This window comes from Fusarium solani, assembly GCF_023522795.1.
Source record: "Fusarium solani strain SB1 chromosome Unknown bctg00000002, whole genome shotgun sequence".
NCBI classification, from domain to species: domain Eukaryota; kingdom Fungi; phylum Ascomycota; class Sordariomycetes; order Hypocreales; family Nectriaceae; genus Fusarium; species Fusarium solani.
In genome coordinates, this window is record NW_027072155.1 from 1,607,030 (window position 1) to 1,623,785 (window position 16,756).

At 52.1% G+C, this 16,756-nt stretch overlaps 8 protein-coding genes across 8 annotated transcripts; 5 read left to right on the top strand and 3 right to left on the bottom strand.

The window, feature by feature from the left end:
- Window positions 1–73: 73 nt before the first annotated feature.
- On the top strand, window positions 74–856 carry MRS44_004467 (uncharacterized protein; the record flags this gene model as incomplete). Its single annotated transcript, XM_065622213.1, has 3 exons — window positions 74–307; window positions 414–723; window positions 801–856. 3 exons carry the CDS (start codon window positions 74–76, stop codon window positions 854–856), a joined length of 600 nt encoding a protein of 199 aa, XP_065478285.1.
- A 2,457-nt stretch (window positions 857–3,313) lies between these two features.
- MRS44_004468 (uncharacterized protein) lies at window positions 3,314–3,805 on the bottom strand (the record flags this gene model as incomplete). The annotated part of the gene is made up of 3 exons (XM_046275630.2): window positions 3,314–3,590; window positions 3,650–3,729; window positions 3,782–3,805. 3 exons carry the CDS (start codon window positions 3,803–3,805, stop codon window positions 3,314–3,316), a joined length of 381 nt encoding a protein of 126 aa, XP_046136402.1.
- Window positions 3,806–6,463: 2,658 nt separating this feature from the next.
- On the top strand, window positions 6,464–7,142 carry MRS44_004469 (uncharacterized protein; the record flags this gene model as incomplete). Its single annotated transcript, XM_046268889.2, has 3 exons — window positions 6,464–6,644; window positions 6,717–6,889; window positions 6,945–7,142. 3 exons carry the CDS (start codon window positions 6,464–6,466, stop codon window positions 7,140–7,142), a joined length of 552 nt encoding a protein of 183 aa, XP_046136400.1.
- A 1,196-nt stretch (window positions 7,143–8,338) lies between these two features.
- MRS44_004470 (uncharacterized protein) lies at window positions 8,339–10,192 on the top strand (the record flags this gene model as incomplete). Its single annotated transcript, XM_046275629.2, has 4 exons — window positions 8,339–9,373; window positions 9,434–9,699; window positions 9,751–10,059; window positions 10,111–10,192. 4 exons carry the CDS (start codon window positions 8,339–8,341, stop codon window positions 10,190–10,192), a joined length of 1,692 nt encoding a protein of 563 aa, XP_046136399.1.
- A 459-nt stretch (window positions 10,193–10,651) lies between these two features.
- Window positions 10,652–11,241, top strand: MRS44_004471 (uncharacterized protein; the record flags this gene model as incomplete). The annotated part of the gene is made up of 2 exons (XM_046280933.1): window positions 10,652–10,857; window positions 10,998–11,241. The coding sequence occupies 2 exons, from the start codon at window positions 10,652–10,654 to the stop codon at window positions 11,239–11,241; spliced, it is 450 nt and encodes a 149-aa protein (XP_046136398.1).
- Window positions 11,242–11,476: 235 nt separating this feature from the next.
- MRS44_004472 (uncharacterized protein) lies at window positions 11,477–12,955 on the bottom strand (the record flags this gene model as incomplete). Its single annotated transcript, XM_046268888.2, has 4 exons — window positions 11,477–11,521; window positions 11,577–12,698; window positions 12,767–12,819; window positions 12,877–12,955. 4 exons carry the CDS (start codon window positions 12,953–12,955, stop codon window positions 11,477–11,479), a joined length of 1,299 nt encoding a protein of 432 aa, XP_046136397.1.
- A 595-nt stretch (window positions 12,956–13,550) lies between these two features.
- MRS44_004473 (uncharacterized protein) lies at window positions 13,551–14,544 on the top strand (the record flags this gene model as incomplete). The annotated part of the gene is made up of 2 exons (XM_046268887.2): window positions 13,551–13,670; window positions 13,717–14,544. 2 exons carry the CDS (start codon window positions 13,551–13,553, stop codon window positions 14,542–14,544), a joined length of 948 nt encoding a protein of 315 aa, XP_046136396.2.
- A 179-nt stretch (window positions 14,545–14,723) lies between these two features.
- MRS44_004474 (uncharacterized protein) lies at window positions 14,724–16,416 on the bottom strand (the record flags this gene model as incomplete). Its single annotated transcript, XM_065622214.1, has 4 exons — window positions 14,724–14,963; window positions 15,019–15,316; window positions 15,451–16,211; window positions 16,276–16,416. The coding sequence occupies 4 exons, from the start codon at window positions 16,414–16,416 to the stop codon at window positions 14,724–14,726; spliced, it is 1,440 nt and encodes a 479-aa protein (XP_065478286.1).
- Window positions 16,417–16,756: the final 340 nt, after the last annotated feature.

The window sequence follows — 16,756 nt, forward strand, 5'->3', positions numbered from 1 at the left end:
ATAAAGAGAACCGACCCCGGTTTCGGCAACACTTCTCCCACGGAGGCCGTACTTGACACCGTTGATTGGCATCATGTTTTGGCCGCCTCGAGGAACAACAAGATTAGGATGGGACTGGGCCCGACCCCAGTTCATGGTAAAACGACATCACAACTTGGAAACCTTTTGCTTGCCGGTGGTCATGATTCTTCGACAACATCAGCTTCGACCGCAGACTTTTGGACTTCCATGGCAACCGAGAATGCGGAACGAATCAACATTACACATCAAATGGGAAAAGGGTTTGAGGGCCTGGTCCTCAATTGACGTGAGTGAGCCTGGGAACCCAAGATTTTCCAGCTCAGAGAATTACGTTAAGAGAGAGGAAGCTTTCTTGAGCGCGTTTTCAAGACACACCTGGACACATGCACCAGCGCCTACGACTGACATGGACCCGTTTCGAATACTGCTGGAGCTCGAGGATCGCCGCCGTCGTCGCCGTCGTCGGTCATGGCACGAGTGACACCCCATATCTCCCTTCGAGCCACTCGTCTTCCCCTCATGCTTCTGGAGACACTCGCCACGGTACACCTGCGAGGAGCAAAAGGCCCGGCTCATCCTCTGGTAAAGCTGGTATCTTGCGTGTCAGGAACGGGGCATCTGAGCCTGGCATGAGTGTTGAAGATACCTTGGTCAACAGACGCCCTCCAGATGAAGCGCTCATAAATAGGCACCACCGGCGATGTACGACCGCAACCAAAGCCAGCGTCAGAACCCTCAGACATCCCCAACTTCGTGGATAATGCAGCAACGCCAGCAAGGCCAGGAGCCCATTGCTCGCCAGGCTACGATGCCATCGACGCAGCTTCAGACCTGAGTACCTGTCAGGTTTGGTGAGCCTGCTGCATGTGAAAAAGGGCTCTGACGATATTCATCAGGGACCACACCTCCCAGACCAACAATCTGAGGTCGCTGCCTCTTGGCCGGCATCCATCGACACGAAACGTGAGGCAGGTTGAGCGCCTGGATGTCATATTTATGTCTGAGGCTGTTTGCTGAATCTATTCTCCGGATAGAATGGCATTGAGGGGAACGGAACGGACAATTCGTACGGTCGATCTTCTGATAGACCCAAGATGTATGGGCATGCTCATACATGTGGACTGTAACAAACAGACACTCGAGTTCTTGGAAGCATTGGATCAAAGTCCAAGCCACGGACCCCAATGTTGGGAAACATCTTGCGATCTTCTGGCTCAGTTAACCCATCAAGGGCCGGGCTTCAACTATAACAAAGAACACATTATCAACACATCATAGCATCATATCCCAATGCTAACACAGTGGCCTTTTTTTCAGCCTTTCTGCTGCCCGCAGTAGAAGACTCATACCTCGCTGCATCATGAAAGGTTAAACCTCAGGGGGTATTTAACTGCTCTAACCTCCCACACGGTCGTCAAAAAACATGAGACACCAAACCAACCCTCTGCAGCTATTACGGCAAAATAGACTAAGTCTAAGGCCTAAGACTTTTAAGAAAAATAGTATAAGTAATTAAATAGTATTAAATAGTAATTATATTATTATTCCTCTCATTTATCTCTTATTCTGCTTATGTTTAGACTATAAATATTTCTCCTATCTTAGCTGACGCGGGCGTCTTGGTGTCTCAAGTTTTTTTACGACCCCGTGCCTCCGTACGAGAATAGTGAGTCAACCTGTCATGGGGAGTACGGCGAGGATCAGGTCGATTAGAGCTTGAATGCAACATCTCGGCGAATTGCCAAACTTTGGTTGGCACACATCAACTTTGAACACAATGGGGAAACATCTTGCACAGTGACTATTTGGGCGTCATACACCTGACAGGCCACGAGCCGACAACCAAAGGAGTCCGAACATGCATACTATGATCTAGTACAAGTTTGTCTACTCTATCCCGCCACTGAGTTCCAAGAGGAAACCAGACTAACGCTTCGCAAGAGAGAGGCCGTTGAGACCACGGGTAAAGATGCGACCACTGCGTTCAAGGACGCTTCAACGAACAAGCGGAAGCAGCGAACCCAGCTTGAATGGTGGATAGCAGATCTTGCTGAGATCTTTAACCTTTTCAAGTAGAGTGCTGGAGGGAAATTCGGTCATCTGGAGAGGTGATGTCGATTCTCAGGCCAGCGGCGTGGGCGCGTTCAGTTTGGATCAGGTGGCGTTTCCAATGAATCCGGCTTCTCAACTCGAGCCGTGCCGACTGGATCGACTGGACTCTTGATGAGGATGGTGTTGATCCCATCATCAGTCCCAGCGTAATAAACATAGACCTTGTCCGTCCAGGAACCAACCATCAAGATCTCCCTCAGTGTCCTCCAATAGCACTTCCAGTAAGTGTTGTCATCAATCGCCTATCGATGAGCTCCCGCCATATCCACCTCCTGAAACCCTTTGGTAGGTACTTGGGCATAACCTGCAACCATACCTGTACTTCTTATATCCTATGTGGTGAATCGACCCTTGGTAGTTCGTATCATTGGTGTGTAAGCAGATTAAGATAGACCCAATTAGAGAGGCTTCTGTCATCTTACTGTAAGATATGGATGTAGATACTTACGGCCAGCAGGCTGTTGGTCCGTATCCGCACTGCGCAAGGGGTGTCTAATGACTGTGAGACTCGGTGGACGTGAAACTACTCAAAATATACAACTACGTTATGATCCGATGTCCCTGCGGACGCAGTCAGAAAAACATACACAGGCACGTTGTATGAATCAGGGTGACTTGGGTTATAATTAGGCCCTCACCTTCAGGAACTCGTTCCAGATCTTGGTACGAAGCTTCCCGTGAGAGATGCCTGTGGACCTCAAAAGCTCAAGTCTTACCTCAAGTTAATGAAGCTCACAAGTAACTGCTCATTTAGTTAGAAAGAAAGATGGTGTTATATGGCGCGTAGACATCAATCGCACCAAGGGTCCTGACAAGTACCTTCATGGCTTCAACAATAAATCTCTGGGTGACAGGGTGACGATCATAATCGGCCTGGATAAGCTACATGATTTCTTCCCTAAAATTGCTGATGTTGATGGCCCCCGCTGTGACAGCTGAGAAATGTTCACCAGTCAGCCTTGTTAACAGGTCGTATCTCGTCGTTGTGTGCCTAGACCAGTGTTAATCTCCATCGACCTTGAAGCTCTTTGTCTGCGCATGGCTCCTAACCCAGGTAAGCATCATGTTATTAAGTCTCGCCGTAGCATTTATTCTCTTGTCACTACCGCTCAAAGTTGTTCATCAACCCTTGAACTACCGAGAACCACCAGAATTTTACGCAGAAGCAGTATATCCTCCCTCATAGATCCAGGTCATCATCATCGTCGTCCCAAGCCTTGCGCCTGCTCACGACAATCTTCTCCTCCTCCTTCTTATCGGCCATGGCGTTCAGCAACTCCTTGAGCTGCGCCTCTGTGACCTTTTGCCGCAGCTGGCCCGTCTGCGCGAGCATGATGAGTCTGTTCTCGACGTCGGTGGCTCGCTCCTCCTTGACGAGGCGGATGCGGCCCAGTCGGTCGGCCGCTTCGGGGTGGAGGATCTGGTTGAGGATGCTCTGGCGCGCGTCGTCGTTTTGTCTGTTTTAGAAGAGAGGCATGTTAGCATGGGTCGTTGTTGTAGAGAGGATATTACTGACTGTCGCTGCTGCTCTTGCTGCCCAGAGGAACCGCCGCCGCCACCTTGGGCCTTGAGCTGCTCAAGACGAGCCTTTCTGATCTGGAAATGATGTGAGTTGTGCCCCCAAGCTTGTAGGAAGAGAATCGCATACCTGCTCTAGCTCTGCGTCATCCATGATTTCTGAAGTATCGCGACGTCAACAGTGTGTAAGTCGATGTATCAGCTCAGCCAAACGCCGACCGCGGGGTTGCTTTGGTTGTCTCGCCTGTTCTGTGGAGGGGCATTTAAAAACGTCACATGACCCCACAGAGCATCAACCTTGATGCTGGACATCAGGCAGCAAGTCAATGCCAAGTGCCGTATTCGTCAAGGATATTTTGAGTTACGAGGGAAATGTGTTTTTACAACGTTAAATAAAATGTATTGGACGCTCTACAGATGTTGCGCCTTTTCAATGCTTGTGTAGATAAGCTCCCCAGACGCCAAATGACCCAGTTCGTCATGATGCTTACTCCAAAAGACTCCCACCCCCTGGTAGAGATCGCGTCCTCTGCCTGATGCTCTCTATCGATGCCTCCTGCACCGGGATATACGCATTCCTCTTCTCCATTGCCTCTGCCCGCCTGGCCTTGACCATTTGCACCATCAGCCTATTGGTCGGCATCTCAAGGCCTAATGTCTTTGCCCGCTTCAAAAAGTAGCCGTTCTGGTAGTTCATGTCCGTCTGCAAGCCCTTCTCGATCCGCTTTACGAGCTCGCTGGGGGCCATGGCCTTGCCTGTGATTCTGCGATAGCAAAACCTCTTGAGACCTTCTCCTTGGAGAAAGTTGAGCAGCTCAGTAGAGCCTTGGACCTCAGGAAGGTTTTCCACTACCGTGGCCATCTCATCCAAAAGCTTGTTCATCATGCTCTGTGCTGACCGGTTGTGCAAGAGGCCATTGTACGGTAAATCCAGGAGCACACATACCGGCTCAACGGCAGCCGTAAACATCATCGACGGGAGCTTGAACTTTAGCCATCGGTCGTAGGGACTTGTAGATGCTTTGAGTGAAGGAGCTAGCTGTAATGATCGCAAGAGGGTTCGATCGGGTGACGCGCGTAGGCCCTTGAGAGACCGCAAAGCTGTGTCGGCCATTGTGAGGACTGTTCGTCCAGCCTTGAGCTCCTTGACAGAGCCACGGTTCCGGTTGAAGACTAGGGCATGGCTCATGTGGCCCAGCATGAAGGTGGGCCCGGAGTATGTTCCGTTAAATATCTTTTCACGGACCTCCTCGAGCACGCCCATGCCGTCGTTCATGAGGCAGATGGTTGTGTTCTCGTCCACTCGGTCCTTGACGGAGGCAATGGCTTTCACAGCCTCAAATCCTCGACCCGTCACGAGTAACTGATCAATATGCGAGGTGCTGGGTGTGTCTGGCTCCTCAACTAAAGCCGTATTCTTTTCGGCGTATGCACTGCTTCTCGTCCTGTCAGGCTGGACCTTTTCGACATTTCGGTATCGTGATTTGGGCATGTCTCGGAAGGACAGCATTTCGACGGAATCATAGACACTGCAGAGAGCATGAGCGATGAATCTTGATCGCTCATCATCGCCCAAAATATGGATCTTATGGACCGGCCCAGCTTTGGCTTTTTCGGCCGGCAGCACAACCGAAGGGACGTAGAATCGTGATGAAGGGGCTGTCGATGTCGGTGTAACTGATCCGGCTTTGACCTCTGAGCCCTGCCATGGCCGTAATGAAGGTGGGTTTGCTAGCTCTGGAGGAATAGCCTCGGGCTTTTTGTGATGTGTGGTCGGGGTCGTGGCGGAAGCAAAGTGTCGCGTGAGAGCCCCACGGCTCACGCCGACACTATGTTGAAGCCATCGGTTCGATCTATGGGCTATTCGTGCGGTGACCCGCGCCTGCGGTAGGCTCGCCACTTTGACGGCTGTGATCGGGGTCGTGGAGGGGGAGGAATTGGGTGGCCACGAGGTAGCCGGAAGCCCTGGAGACTAGAGGGCGGATGCGCGCATGGGGGCGCGTGCGGTTGAAGAACGATGCGACGTTGTTGGAGTCGCTTTCGAGAATAGTGAAGGAGTCGGTATATATCCAATATCGTCGAGTTCGTCTTTAGTGGCGGATTAGGAAAAAGTGGTGATGTCGATAAGTCAAGTGAATGCGTGGGAGGGAGATTATCGTTCAGTCGGAAGGCGAGTCCGTTTTTTCCCTCCAAGTTGAAAATGGAGCATGGCCAATCAGAGGCTGCGGCCCAAGGGGACTTTTTGGGTCTTTTGAGCTGGTTTTTTGGAGGAGGCGCTATTGGTCAATTCGAGCTCCGATATCGTCCAGAGAATTGATAGACAGCCAAACCGTGGTAGAGAGCAGTTGTCAACGATAATGGCTTGATTCAATATTTCATGTGATATTTCAGAACTAATTTTACTATTTGGCACGATCAAGAGCTATGTTATTGCCTGCCTCAGAAGTCTACAGCAGCAACTGGTGACAGCCAAGGATCCAACGTTTTACAGAGACAGAAACTACGGAAAGCTTCGAAAAGAATTGAATCGCTCATATAGTAACACTCAAATTACATGCCGTTTCAATATCTACTTACCAACTCAAATATTAGTTAAACTTGTTGCGAGGAGACGAGTCAAGACGTTGAGCTTCAAAAGACGGCATCACACCGCCAAGTACAAAGGCCCCGATAAACAAATATCCACACGCTAGTCCAAATTGGGTTTCAGGTCCATCAAGTTTCTGCACTGGCCCTTGAAGTCTTTGAGACGACGTGAACATTTCATATTTGCGCCCTTCATCTGCATCGTTTGCACAGAACCGATACAGAGATGGCAGACGTCAAGGATATCACGCCGGATCTTGACCGGCTGGATGACCAGTTGGATGACCTCGAAGAGAAGCTGCAGCCCCTGATCGGCAACTTGGAGGGCATGGCCTCTGAGCTGCCCCTGCTTGACAAGGCCAAGCTGTTTTCACTGACCGCCTACGCAATTGAGTCTCTTCTTTTCTGTGAGTATTCGCGACCGGCGATATCTAAGTCATTTCGATCCATGTTTGATCAACAGCTGACAATCTTTGCAGCATCACTCAAGCTCGAGGGCACTGACGCGCAGAACCATGCCGTCTTCACTGAGCTCAAGCGAGTGCAGCAGTACTTTGGAAAGATCAAGGCTGTCGAGAAGCCTGCGGTAGAGGAGACGCGAAACTTGACAGTCAACCAAGAAGCCGCGGCGCGTATCCTGAAGGCTGATTTGGTATGCCATGCCCTCATGATATTTACACGGACGAAAATGCTGACCATCTAAACAGGCCGACAACAAGACCATCAGCAACAAGCTTGCGGAAAAGATTGCTGAGGAGCGAGCTAAGGCCTTGCTCAAGTCTGTCGAGAACAGGAAGCGACCAGCAGAGGATACGGCAGGTTCTTCAGGTTCCGCGGCTGAGACGCCTGATAGCAAGGGCAAGAAGAAGCAGAAGAAGAGCAAGAAGAGCAAGTCAAAGAAGTGAGGGGTCGAGAATGGAGTGCCTCGACGGTTGACGAGTGGATATCGAAGATGGACAGAGACTTGTCAAGATACCCCAGGAGGTGCAGGTCTGCGAGGGATCAGGCAGAATGTTTTTGGCTTTTAGAAAAGGGATGGTGTTTCGGAGTCTGACATTTTCATTTCAGGGATAGAACCTTTCGGCCTCAAAAACAAGAACGGCCTGCCGACATATCCGTACAGCCTGTTTAGCTGATCTCGCTTCCATCTCCGGATCAAGACGCGTGGATGATCACGTCAAGGCTGTTACCTCGGGTTGATTTGTGCAGGCCCGCACTGCATACATGATTCTCATGGCGCATGAGTCCTCAATCACGGGCTGTCAGGCGGAGTGGCATATTTGCAGCATGTGCATGTGTCCTCGCGCACAACCGTCCAACCTGTTGCGTCCAGGTCCTTGCAGGACTTTCCACAGTTTTTCTCAATGTACCTGCTGAACTCGGTCTGGCATGTTCCTCCTTTGCCTTCGCACAAAGTCTTCTTCCAGGTGCACATCTGCAGAGCCTGAATCAGCATTGCCGAGGAGACTGGGGCGGCGACGACGCAGTTGACAGTCCATCGTCTGACAGTACGTCTGGGGCATCTGGGGATGCATACCTATCTGGCATCAAACCAGGCCTCCTGTAGAGAGAAGCAGGAAACCAGATTCTTGTTGGCTTTGAGGTAGAACATGTGGCAGCCTCGCTGCCCGAATCGGAAATAGAAGTCTCACGGCAGACAGCCCCGCCATGCTTGTCCTCGACCAACTGATTGCATTTCACACAGTGAAAGAGTTGGTTCAGTATCGCCTCGTGATTAAATGGAATGGACAACCCATCAAGACAATGAATATATTGGGCTTAGAAGACTATGCGTTTAGCTCTTTTATACATCCGCCTACCTAGTTACAGTAACAAGGTTAGTCCAAGTCCACGACCAAGCGTCTGATCCCCAGGATCCATTGGGACCTCGAAGCTGCCGTACCCCGGCAACTTCTTATCGGGGCAGATAAGGAATGACTAATATTTCCTCCCCCCACTATCGGCTCATGAATTGGCTGTGAGTCAAGGCCCAAGGCGATCGCGGGGCACTAAACCCCTCCATCCCGTATCTATCTCGTGGCGCCCAAATTCTTTTTCCTCGTTCTTGCAGAGATAGAGCGAATAGACGACGAAAAAAATCATGGCGGTCATTTACATTGACGAAGAGGCCGGCAGCGACCTTCCCGAGGTCCAGGGAACCGAATCAGCCCCCTACAAGACCATCTTTGAGGCCTTCTTCCGCCACGGCGCCGAGTCAGAGTACCAGGTCAAGAAGAAGGACGACGAAGAGTACAAGCCTGCTGCAAAGTCGGCTTTGAAGAAGGCTACCAACTACGCTGCTCAGCAGAAGAAGAAGCTCGAGGCTGCTGCTAAGCGAGCAGAGAAGGAAGCCCAGGAGGAGGCTGCTCGTGAGGCCGTTCTGGAGGAGGCCAAGAAGATCCAGATTGTCAACGATCCTTCCCTTCCTGAACCCGTCCGGATCAACCTTGGCGAGACCGATGCTGCTGTTATTGGAGTGCTTCGAAAGAGCAAGGATGAGCCCGCTGAGGGAGTGAAGCGTGTTTTGGTCCAGGGCCGCGTCCAGCGCGTTGCCAAGCAGGGTGGTCTTATCTTTGTGACACTCCGCCGAGGACTCAACCAGATGCAGTGTCTTCTCTCTGGCGACCTCTCCAAGACATACGATGCCCTGACCCTCACGCGAGAGACGTCGATTGAGATTATCGGCGAGCTCTGGGAGGTCCCCGCCGGTGCCCACGCCCCCCTCGACCGCGAGCTGCGCGCCGACTACTTCAAGATCATTGCTCGAGCCCCTGGAGGCGACGATGCCTTCACCAACCAAGTGCCCCTCGACGGTGACACCCAGACCCTCCTCAACATGCGACACCTTACCCTCCGTCACGAGAAGCCCGCCGCCATCATGTTCGTTCGCGACGTCATTGAGTCGGCCTTCCACACCGCGTACAAGGAGTTGGATGTCAAGAAGGTCAGCCCTCCTGCTCTTGTGCAGACCCAGGTCGAGGGTGGTGCCACTCTTTTCAAGTTTGACTACTACGGTGAGACTTCGTACTTGACTCAGTCGAGTCAGCTCTACCTCGAGACTGTCTTGCCCGTCCTGGGTGATGTGTACTGTATCGAGAAGTCGTTCCGAGCTGAGAAGTCTCTCACACGCCGCCATGTAAGTGTCTCCATGCTCTGTTACCAATTAGTTTGATCCGTTGGTACTAATCATGAACAGCTTTCCGAGTACACTCACGTCGAGGCTGAGCTGGACTTTATCACATTCGATGACCTCCTGAGCCACCTTGAGCATGTCATCTGCCGGGTTATTGACCTGGCTCTGGAGAACCCCATTGCTGCCGAGGCCATCAAGAAGTACAACCCCGAGTTCAAGAAGCCCGAGCGGCCATTCCTGCGAATGCGCTACTCGGATGCCATCGACTGGCTCCGGGAACGAGGCATCAAGAACGAAGAGGGCAACGACCACACCTTTGGTGATGATATGTATGTGCATTTTTGGAGTTCAACGTACCGTATTTGCTAACTCGTATCCAGTGCCGAGGCTGCTGAGCGCAAGATGACTGACGAGATCAACCGTCCCATCTTCCTCACTCACTTCCCTGTCGAGATCAAGTCCTTCTACATGCAAAGAGCCGAGGACGACCCTCGCGTGACCGAGTCTGTCGACTGCCTGATGCCCGGCGTTGGAGAGATCGTCGGAGGCAGCATGAGAATCTGGGACTGGGAGGAGCTCATGGCTGGGTACAAGCGTGAAGGAATTGACCCCACGGGCTACTTCTGGTACACGGACCAGCGCAAGTACGGCTCTACGCCCCACGGAGGATACGGTCTCGGAGCAGAACGGTGCGTACTTTTGCTTGCATGATGACTGAATTGTTGCTGACTGATATGCAGATTCTTGGCGTGGCTTCTCAAGCTCTGGACAGTACGAGAGGCATGCCTGTATCCCCGTTTCATGGGCAGATGCACGCCCTAGATGGCTGTTGTAGAAGGTACAGAGGGGAAAAAGAAGCAAAAATTCGTCATAGAGTATACAGAAGAAGAGCCAGTCTAGAGTTGCCTTCTAGAAATAAACAAGCACGACTGTTTTACTCAGTTAACTGTCTTGTTCCTTAACTCCGTGATGCATCCATGTTCGTAAAGCGGCTGTCAACGGAAGAAGGCCCTGGATCCCTCTGGACCCCGTGGACCCCTGCCCGCCCGCCGCAGCTCATGCCTATACCGAGGCCTTACGGGGCAAATCCCTCCACCCTCCATGGAAACCCGCGAGCTCCCATTGGCCGGGTCCTTGCAGGCTTGGAACCACCGAAATCCGAGTCCCCGGCATTCTTTCTTTCCCCATCTCCACGCCGCCGGGAACTTGATCACATTCTTTTTCCTCAACATCAATTCAACCTCACCAATACACCCGTCCTCTCTAACGAACAAATCGAAAATGCCTCGTCAACGATCCGTCGGCCGCGCTCCTTCGCGCCCTACCGCTTCGGCGCCCGCTCCCAAGCCTCAGCAGGCTCGTCCTGCCGCCACCATGGCTGCTCCTCCCGCCGCTGCTCACCCTCCTCCCCAGGCCATGCCTCCTCAGGCTGCCGCTCCCGTCTCCCAGGGCCCGGGCCTCTTTGGCCAGATGGCCAGCACTGCTGCGTGAGTCATCCTCATCCTCAATTCGTAGTCCGGACTTGAGTTCCGAACTGCGTTCTTCCTCATGTGGAGCATGATATACACATCATGGCCCTCTCACAGCCTCTCCTCCAGACACGTGTGGCTAACTCTGATCCTTACAGCGGTGTCGCTATCGGCTCCTCGGTCGGCCACGCCATCGGCGGCCTCTTCTCCGGCGGCTCCTCCGAGCCCGCTCCCGCCCCCGTCCAGGCCCAGGCCGCTCCCCAGGAGCAGTCCTACAACAACTGCGCCGGTGCCGCCCAGAACTTTACAAAGTGCATGGACGACAACAACGGCAACATGCAGATCTGCAACTGGTACCTTGAGCAGCTCAAGGCCTGCCAGGCTGCTGCCGGTACCAACTGAGTGTTGAGTCACACCCATGTCCGTTACGATTTAGATACGAGGGGGAATAAAAAAGAAGAGACTTTGATATCAAACCTGGGGATTAAGAGCATAGGGAATTGGCTTCCCCTTGACTAGCGTGCGTTATTACGGGATCTGGTGGGAAAATACTACTGTTACAACTCTCGGCACAGCCATCCATTGTATAATACCAAAAGAACAAAAAAAGATCTCCATCCCACTCCACTGGGAAACACTACGCATCCTTCTCTTCCTCATCTGGCCGTGGCTCGAAATTCAACTTGCCAATGTTAGTAAATATGTCATGATGTGTTAAGACCGAAGATGCAACTCACAGAATTCCCATTGTACAGTTGTTGATCCCTCTGCTGGTTCTGGAAGGTCTGGATTCGGGACTCATCCCGAGGACTGGCTGGTGCATCGTTGTCATGCGCTGGTGCCTGCGGCGCTCCACGGTCTTCCCTCGACCCAAAGAGCCCAAAGAACCAGGTAAAGAAGCCCAGGATGAAGTTGATGAACCTCGTAAAGATGTTCCCTGAATCATCGTACGCGGATACATACTTCTTGACGGGAATCAACACCAGCGTTGACGATGGGGAGAGGCCGAGATCTCCGATGGCCTTGTCCTCCTCCGTCTCGTCAATGTTCTTGTTAGGTAGCGGTGTAAGCACTTGCTTGAACGTGTACGGCTGCTTTCCATCCGTCCTGCTCTCGTCTACCCAGCTGCGCACCTCCTTGAGAGCTGTCTCCGACTTGAACCGCGACCGGAGCGTCGATCCATCAAAGAGTCGTACCTGAAGCGCCGTCATGCTGCCGACCTTGGTCATGGAAGGCAGCTTGGTCACCGTCTCCAAGGGAGTTTCAACCGTCTCAGAACGCTGCTTCTGGCGCTCTTCGGCACGCATCCGCCGCTCCGCCTTGTCATCAGCGATGCGCTTGAGGATCCTCGCACGCTCCTCTTGGTCCTGCTGCTTGCGCTTCCTCACTGCATCGGCCGCTTTGTGCGCAGCCGCATTGTCCTTATCCATGGCAGCGGCCTTTGCCTTTTCGGCCTTTGCGCGCTCCTCCTTAGCCTTTTTCTCGGCCTCCCTCTGCTCCTGCAACCTAGCCGCCCGGTCAGCTAATATCCGACGAACATTCTCAGACGTTGAAGTCTGAGGAGCTGCGACTGGTGGTGCAGCCGCCGGGGGTTCTGGCTGCGCTGGGGCACTAGGTGGTGCCGGGGCCGGCTGGGTCGCAGCTGACGATGACGTTGTGGAGTTGAAGACACTCTGGACCCTCCGGATGAAATCCTCTTTGCTGGTGCCGGGCGTGATGTACTCCTTCAGGTCACCATTCTTAATGATAACCACAGTGGGAGTCCGGGGTAGAGGGAAAATCTGCGCCAAGTAGCCAGCCTCCTCAGAGCCGGCGATGAGGCGGAGTGCGATGGCATGGTCCTTGATGAGGTTGCTCAGCTGCACACTGCGGTTAGCGACAAGAGAACCAACCCCAGGCCATTGATCTGCAGATCCAGAAATCCTACCGTGTCATCGGTCAGAAACTCCGTCTCCCACTGCACGCCCTCTTCGCTCTCATCTGTGGCGCACGTGAGCACATCGCCTCTGTCGGCTCTGCAGGGGATGAAAGACATACCTGTCACGAAGCAGAGGACGAGCTTCTGTTGACCGACTGCGGTCGAGATTCCGTCCTGGAGGGATCCTTGGTAGAACATTTTGAAAGAGAAGAAATGGGGTAATTGGTATGATCAAATGAAGCGCCTAGAGGACGAAACAAGGCTGAGAGATGCCGAGGAGTTGAGAACCTCTCTTCTTGCTGGCAGATGTGAAAAGGTGTCTTCGAGTTGGTCTCTGCGTCTCACGAGGCTGAGAGCTTCCGGCGATCGTCTGGAATGCGCAAAAGAGTATGATTCATCGACAAGCGCATATCAGATGAACAACAGACTTAAGAAGGTAAAACAATTCAAAGAGAATCAACAGGAATTGGCACGAGGCATGAGCGTTCCCAACAGTTTGATCTCATCCAAAGGTCGGTCCAAGTGACCAGGTACAGTAGCAGCTTGGAGCTATGACGCTGGAGGCATCACGTGGGTAACATGCCGAAGCTCGGCTTTGTGCTGACTAACCCAAATTGGAAGCTCGCCATCCAGTAGAAACTTTGCGATGAGCTGCATGAAAGGATCCCACGGATGAATGAGTCAACATCAACTCTTTGCTTGCCGTGTTTTTTTTTGCTCTTTCTAGGATACTTGAATATTCTTAGATTGCCAGAGTAGAAGGTAAGTAAATCTCCAGGTAGATGTGCTGAAAATGTCTATCGACGAAGCTTTCCTGCCTTGGGCTGAGGGCAAAGGCGTCAAGTTGAAAGGCATTGAACCTCGAATTCTCCCTGGTAGAGGTATTGGTGTTGTCGCAACTCGCGACATTAGAGTAAGCTACTCCAACTCCCTCAAAATCTTTCTAATTAAATTCCTAGGAAAATGAGGCCATCTTGACTGTCCCATTGAAAGCCCTTCGCACCATAGACACTGTGCCAAAGCACATATCCGAGGCTCTACACGGCGTCTCAGTCCACGGCATCTTGGCTGCCGAAATTGCTCTTGACAAGAGCGATGACTTTGCCGTCTGGAAGACGGTTCTCCCGACCAAGGAGGATCTGGAATCTGGCATGCCCATGATGTGGCCGAGTGAGCTACAGCTACTACTCCCAAGGCGAGCAAAGAATCTCCTGGACAAACAGACTGCTACTTTTCGACGCGAGTGTGAAATTGTCTTGAACGCTTTTTCGAATTTAACTCGAGATGACTATCTATACGCTTGGGTGCTCATCAACACCAGAACCTTCTACAACAGCATGCCCAAGATGAAAGCATACGCCCAGGCTGATCGGCTGGTTTGTATGCCAGCCGCCGACCTTTTCAACCACGCAGATCAGGGTTGTCAACTTTCTTTCTCGCCTTTGGGGTACACCATCAAAGCGGACCGTGTCTATCGTCAAGGTGAGGAAGTGTATGTGTCCTATGGGCCCCATTCGAACGACTTCCTCCTTACCGAGTACGGCTTCATTCTCGGCACAAATCGCTGGGATGAGGTCTATCTCGATGACGTGATACTCCCGCTACTAAACAAGTCTCAGCGCGCAGAACTTGCAAGTATCGACTTCCTGGGTAGATTCACCCTTGACGACCAGACACTTGGCTGTCACCGCACTCAGGTGGCTCTGCGGATGCTCTGCTGCACCCCGGGCAATGGCAGAGGTTCTTTGATGCCGTGGATGATGGGCATGCGTCGCAAGATGAGGTGAATGAGCTGTTGCTGATGGCCCTAAAGGATTTTCTGGGGATAATTGCGAAGACCATGGACGAGATAGACGAAACAGAGGGAGGCTTGGGAAACCAGCGAGAACTACTGCGCCAAAGATGGCAACAGATTCAAGCCATGGTGACAAGGACAATAGAGACGCTTGAATGACTTGTTCCGCCGCTAATTTCGCTCTCGGTTGTTTCTGGGGGGCTGTTGGTCAATTGGGAGGCCAAGGAGACGGCCCAACTCTGCCAGCACGGCTGAAGGCTCCCCGAGGTTGATGCGATGATGGTTCACAAGCAATCTGCCAGAGTGATTAAACCGACCTGGGTCTTCCAATCTGTCGAGGAGCTGTATTGGAACAATTGCTTTGTACAAATGAAAGCCGGGTGCTCCTCTGCAGGTGACGAAAACATGAACCTGGCCCGCACAAGTCAGCATCATGGCCTTTTGCGTTAGGAAATATTTGACCAACCAAGAATGATCTGCTTTGGTAAGAGTCACAGATTCGATCGGCGGGCATGTATGCGGGCATCTTTCCTTTCGGATCCGGCTTTGGCGGTTGATCGTCAATGAACAACCTTTGCTGCTGGGCCAGAGCGATCAGAACAGCAACAATGAAGGGATCGCTATACTTGTCTTCAGGACAAATGCGATCGAAATCGGCCTGCCCGCGACGCTGCATCTCTTCGTCACCAGAATTTAAACCGCAGAGATGTTTGCGAGCGTCTTCAAGGTTGCCCAAGTCGAAATGGGCCAGTTGAGGGAATTCCCTAGACGACTCCTTCTAGCTGTACGTATTATGGATTGGGATATTGAGGATGTCAACTTCACGATATCGATACGGGATCGTCGATCTCGGATGTGTCAGTCAAGGGAATTTATCGAGAGCGGAGAGGAAAGTTACCTGAAAGCTGCAGGCCAGAGGCCAAACCCACGTAGCAAAGCCGGTATAAGGAACCAACAAGCATAAGTTGTTCCTTGGTTTAATTGCTCGATGACTCTTGTGGCAGATGTCAACGGCGATGCCGCCACGTCCCTCCACGGGTTGCGGAATCGTGAGGAAGACATGGTATTGCGCTCCCAACTTGCGTTGTTGGGGAGTTGCCTTGACGCCAGCTCGCTCAAGATAGTGCAGTTTATAGCCTGTAGTTGCTTGTTTGTCCAGAGCAAGGGGTTTTTGAACATCTGAGTGATGCAAATCTCATGGGATATGGCATTGAGTGACAAAAACTGCATTTGGCGAGGTTGCAGCAAACGTTGCGCAGGATGTGGTTGAGAAGATTGTTCTGCCTGAGTGGAAGATTGTCCGAACCCGGTCTGTATGTGTTCATTCCATTGAGGAGGAGGCGGTGTATAATCTGGAGGTCTTCGGGATGGCCCTGCTTCGGCCGGAGGATAACTGAACCTGACTTGTCTGCGAGGCCGTCGACGTGGAGGAGGGGAGGGTTCTACTCGATCGCGAGATGGCTCTTCTTCGGCAGGGTCTTCGTACACAATTGGCAGACCTTGTGACGATTGAGAAGGACTTTCATTGAGTCTAAGCGAGGATCGAGAGGGTTCTGAGTCCGAGAACCATTCTTCAACGCTAATCCGATGACCTTGTCGCGTTAGGGGAGCGAGTTCGCCCTCCTCATCTCCAAGAGGCTGCCGCAGGTCAGTTCCTGACTGGTTATGGTGAGCCAGTGATGCGCCTATAGGGGTCTTGTCAAATCCCAGGGTAATGACCTACAGTGCTGTCGTCGGCAGACGGGCTCTCGTTGTCGGGTGTGTTGTCGGCAGGCGTGTCGCCATCGTCTTCGTCGGTGTTCTTTTTCCCTCTCTGAAACCATCTTTTACCCAAAGATGTAATAAGAGTGCGAAATTTTCCCATTGTAACGACTGCGAGTAGCGATGGTATAGATGAATCCAAAGAATGTGCTTGATGTCGGGTGGGTGGTGGATGTTGATGAAACTGGAGGTGGAGGATGGCCGACTTGCCAGAGGGCTGGCTGTTCAATATGGATAAGAGCGCCCGGCGCACTTGCCTCAATGAAACAATTCACGGTGACAACCATGTATTATAAAAGAAAGGAAAGGACGATTCAATTTGTTGTGATAACCTAAAACCCTGTTCAATCCTACTTCCAACGTTGATCCTACCAAGCCAATGCTCTTTCAGCTTAAAATGTTGACAATCTGTAACTTTTCCCAATAACAACCCAATATTCTCG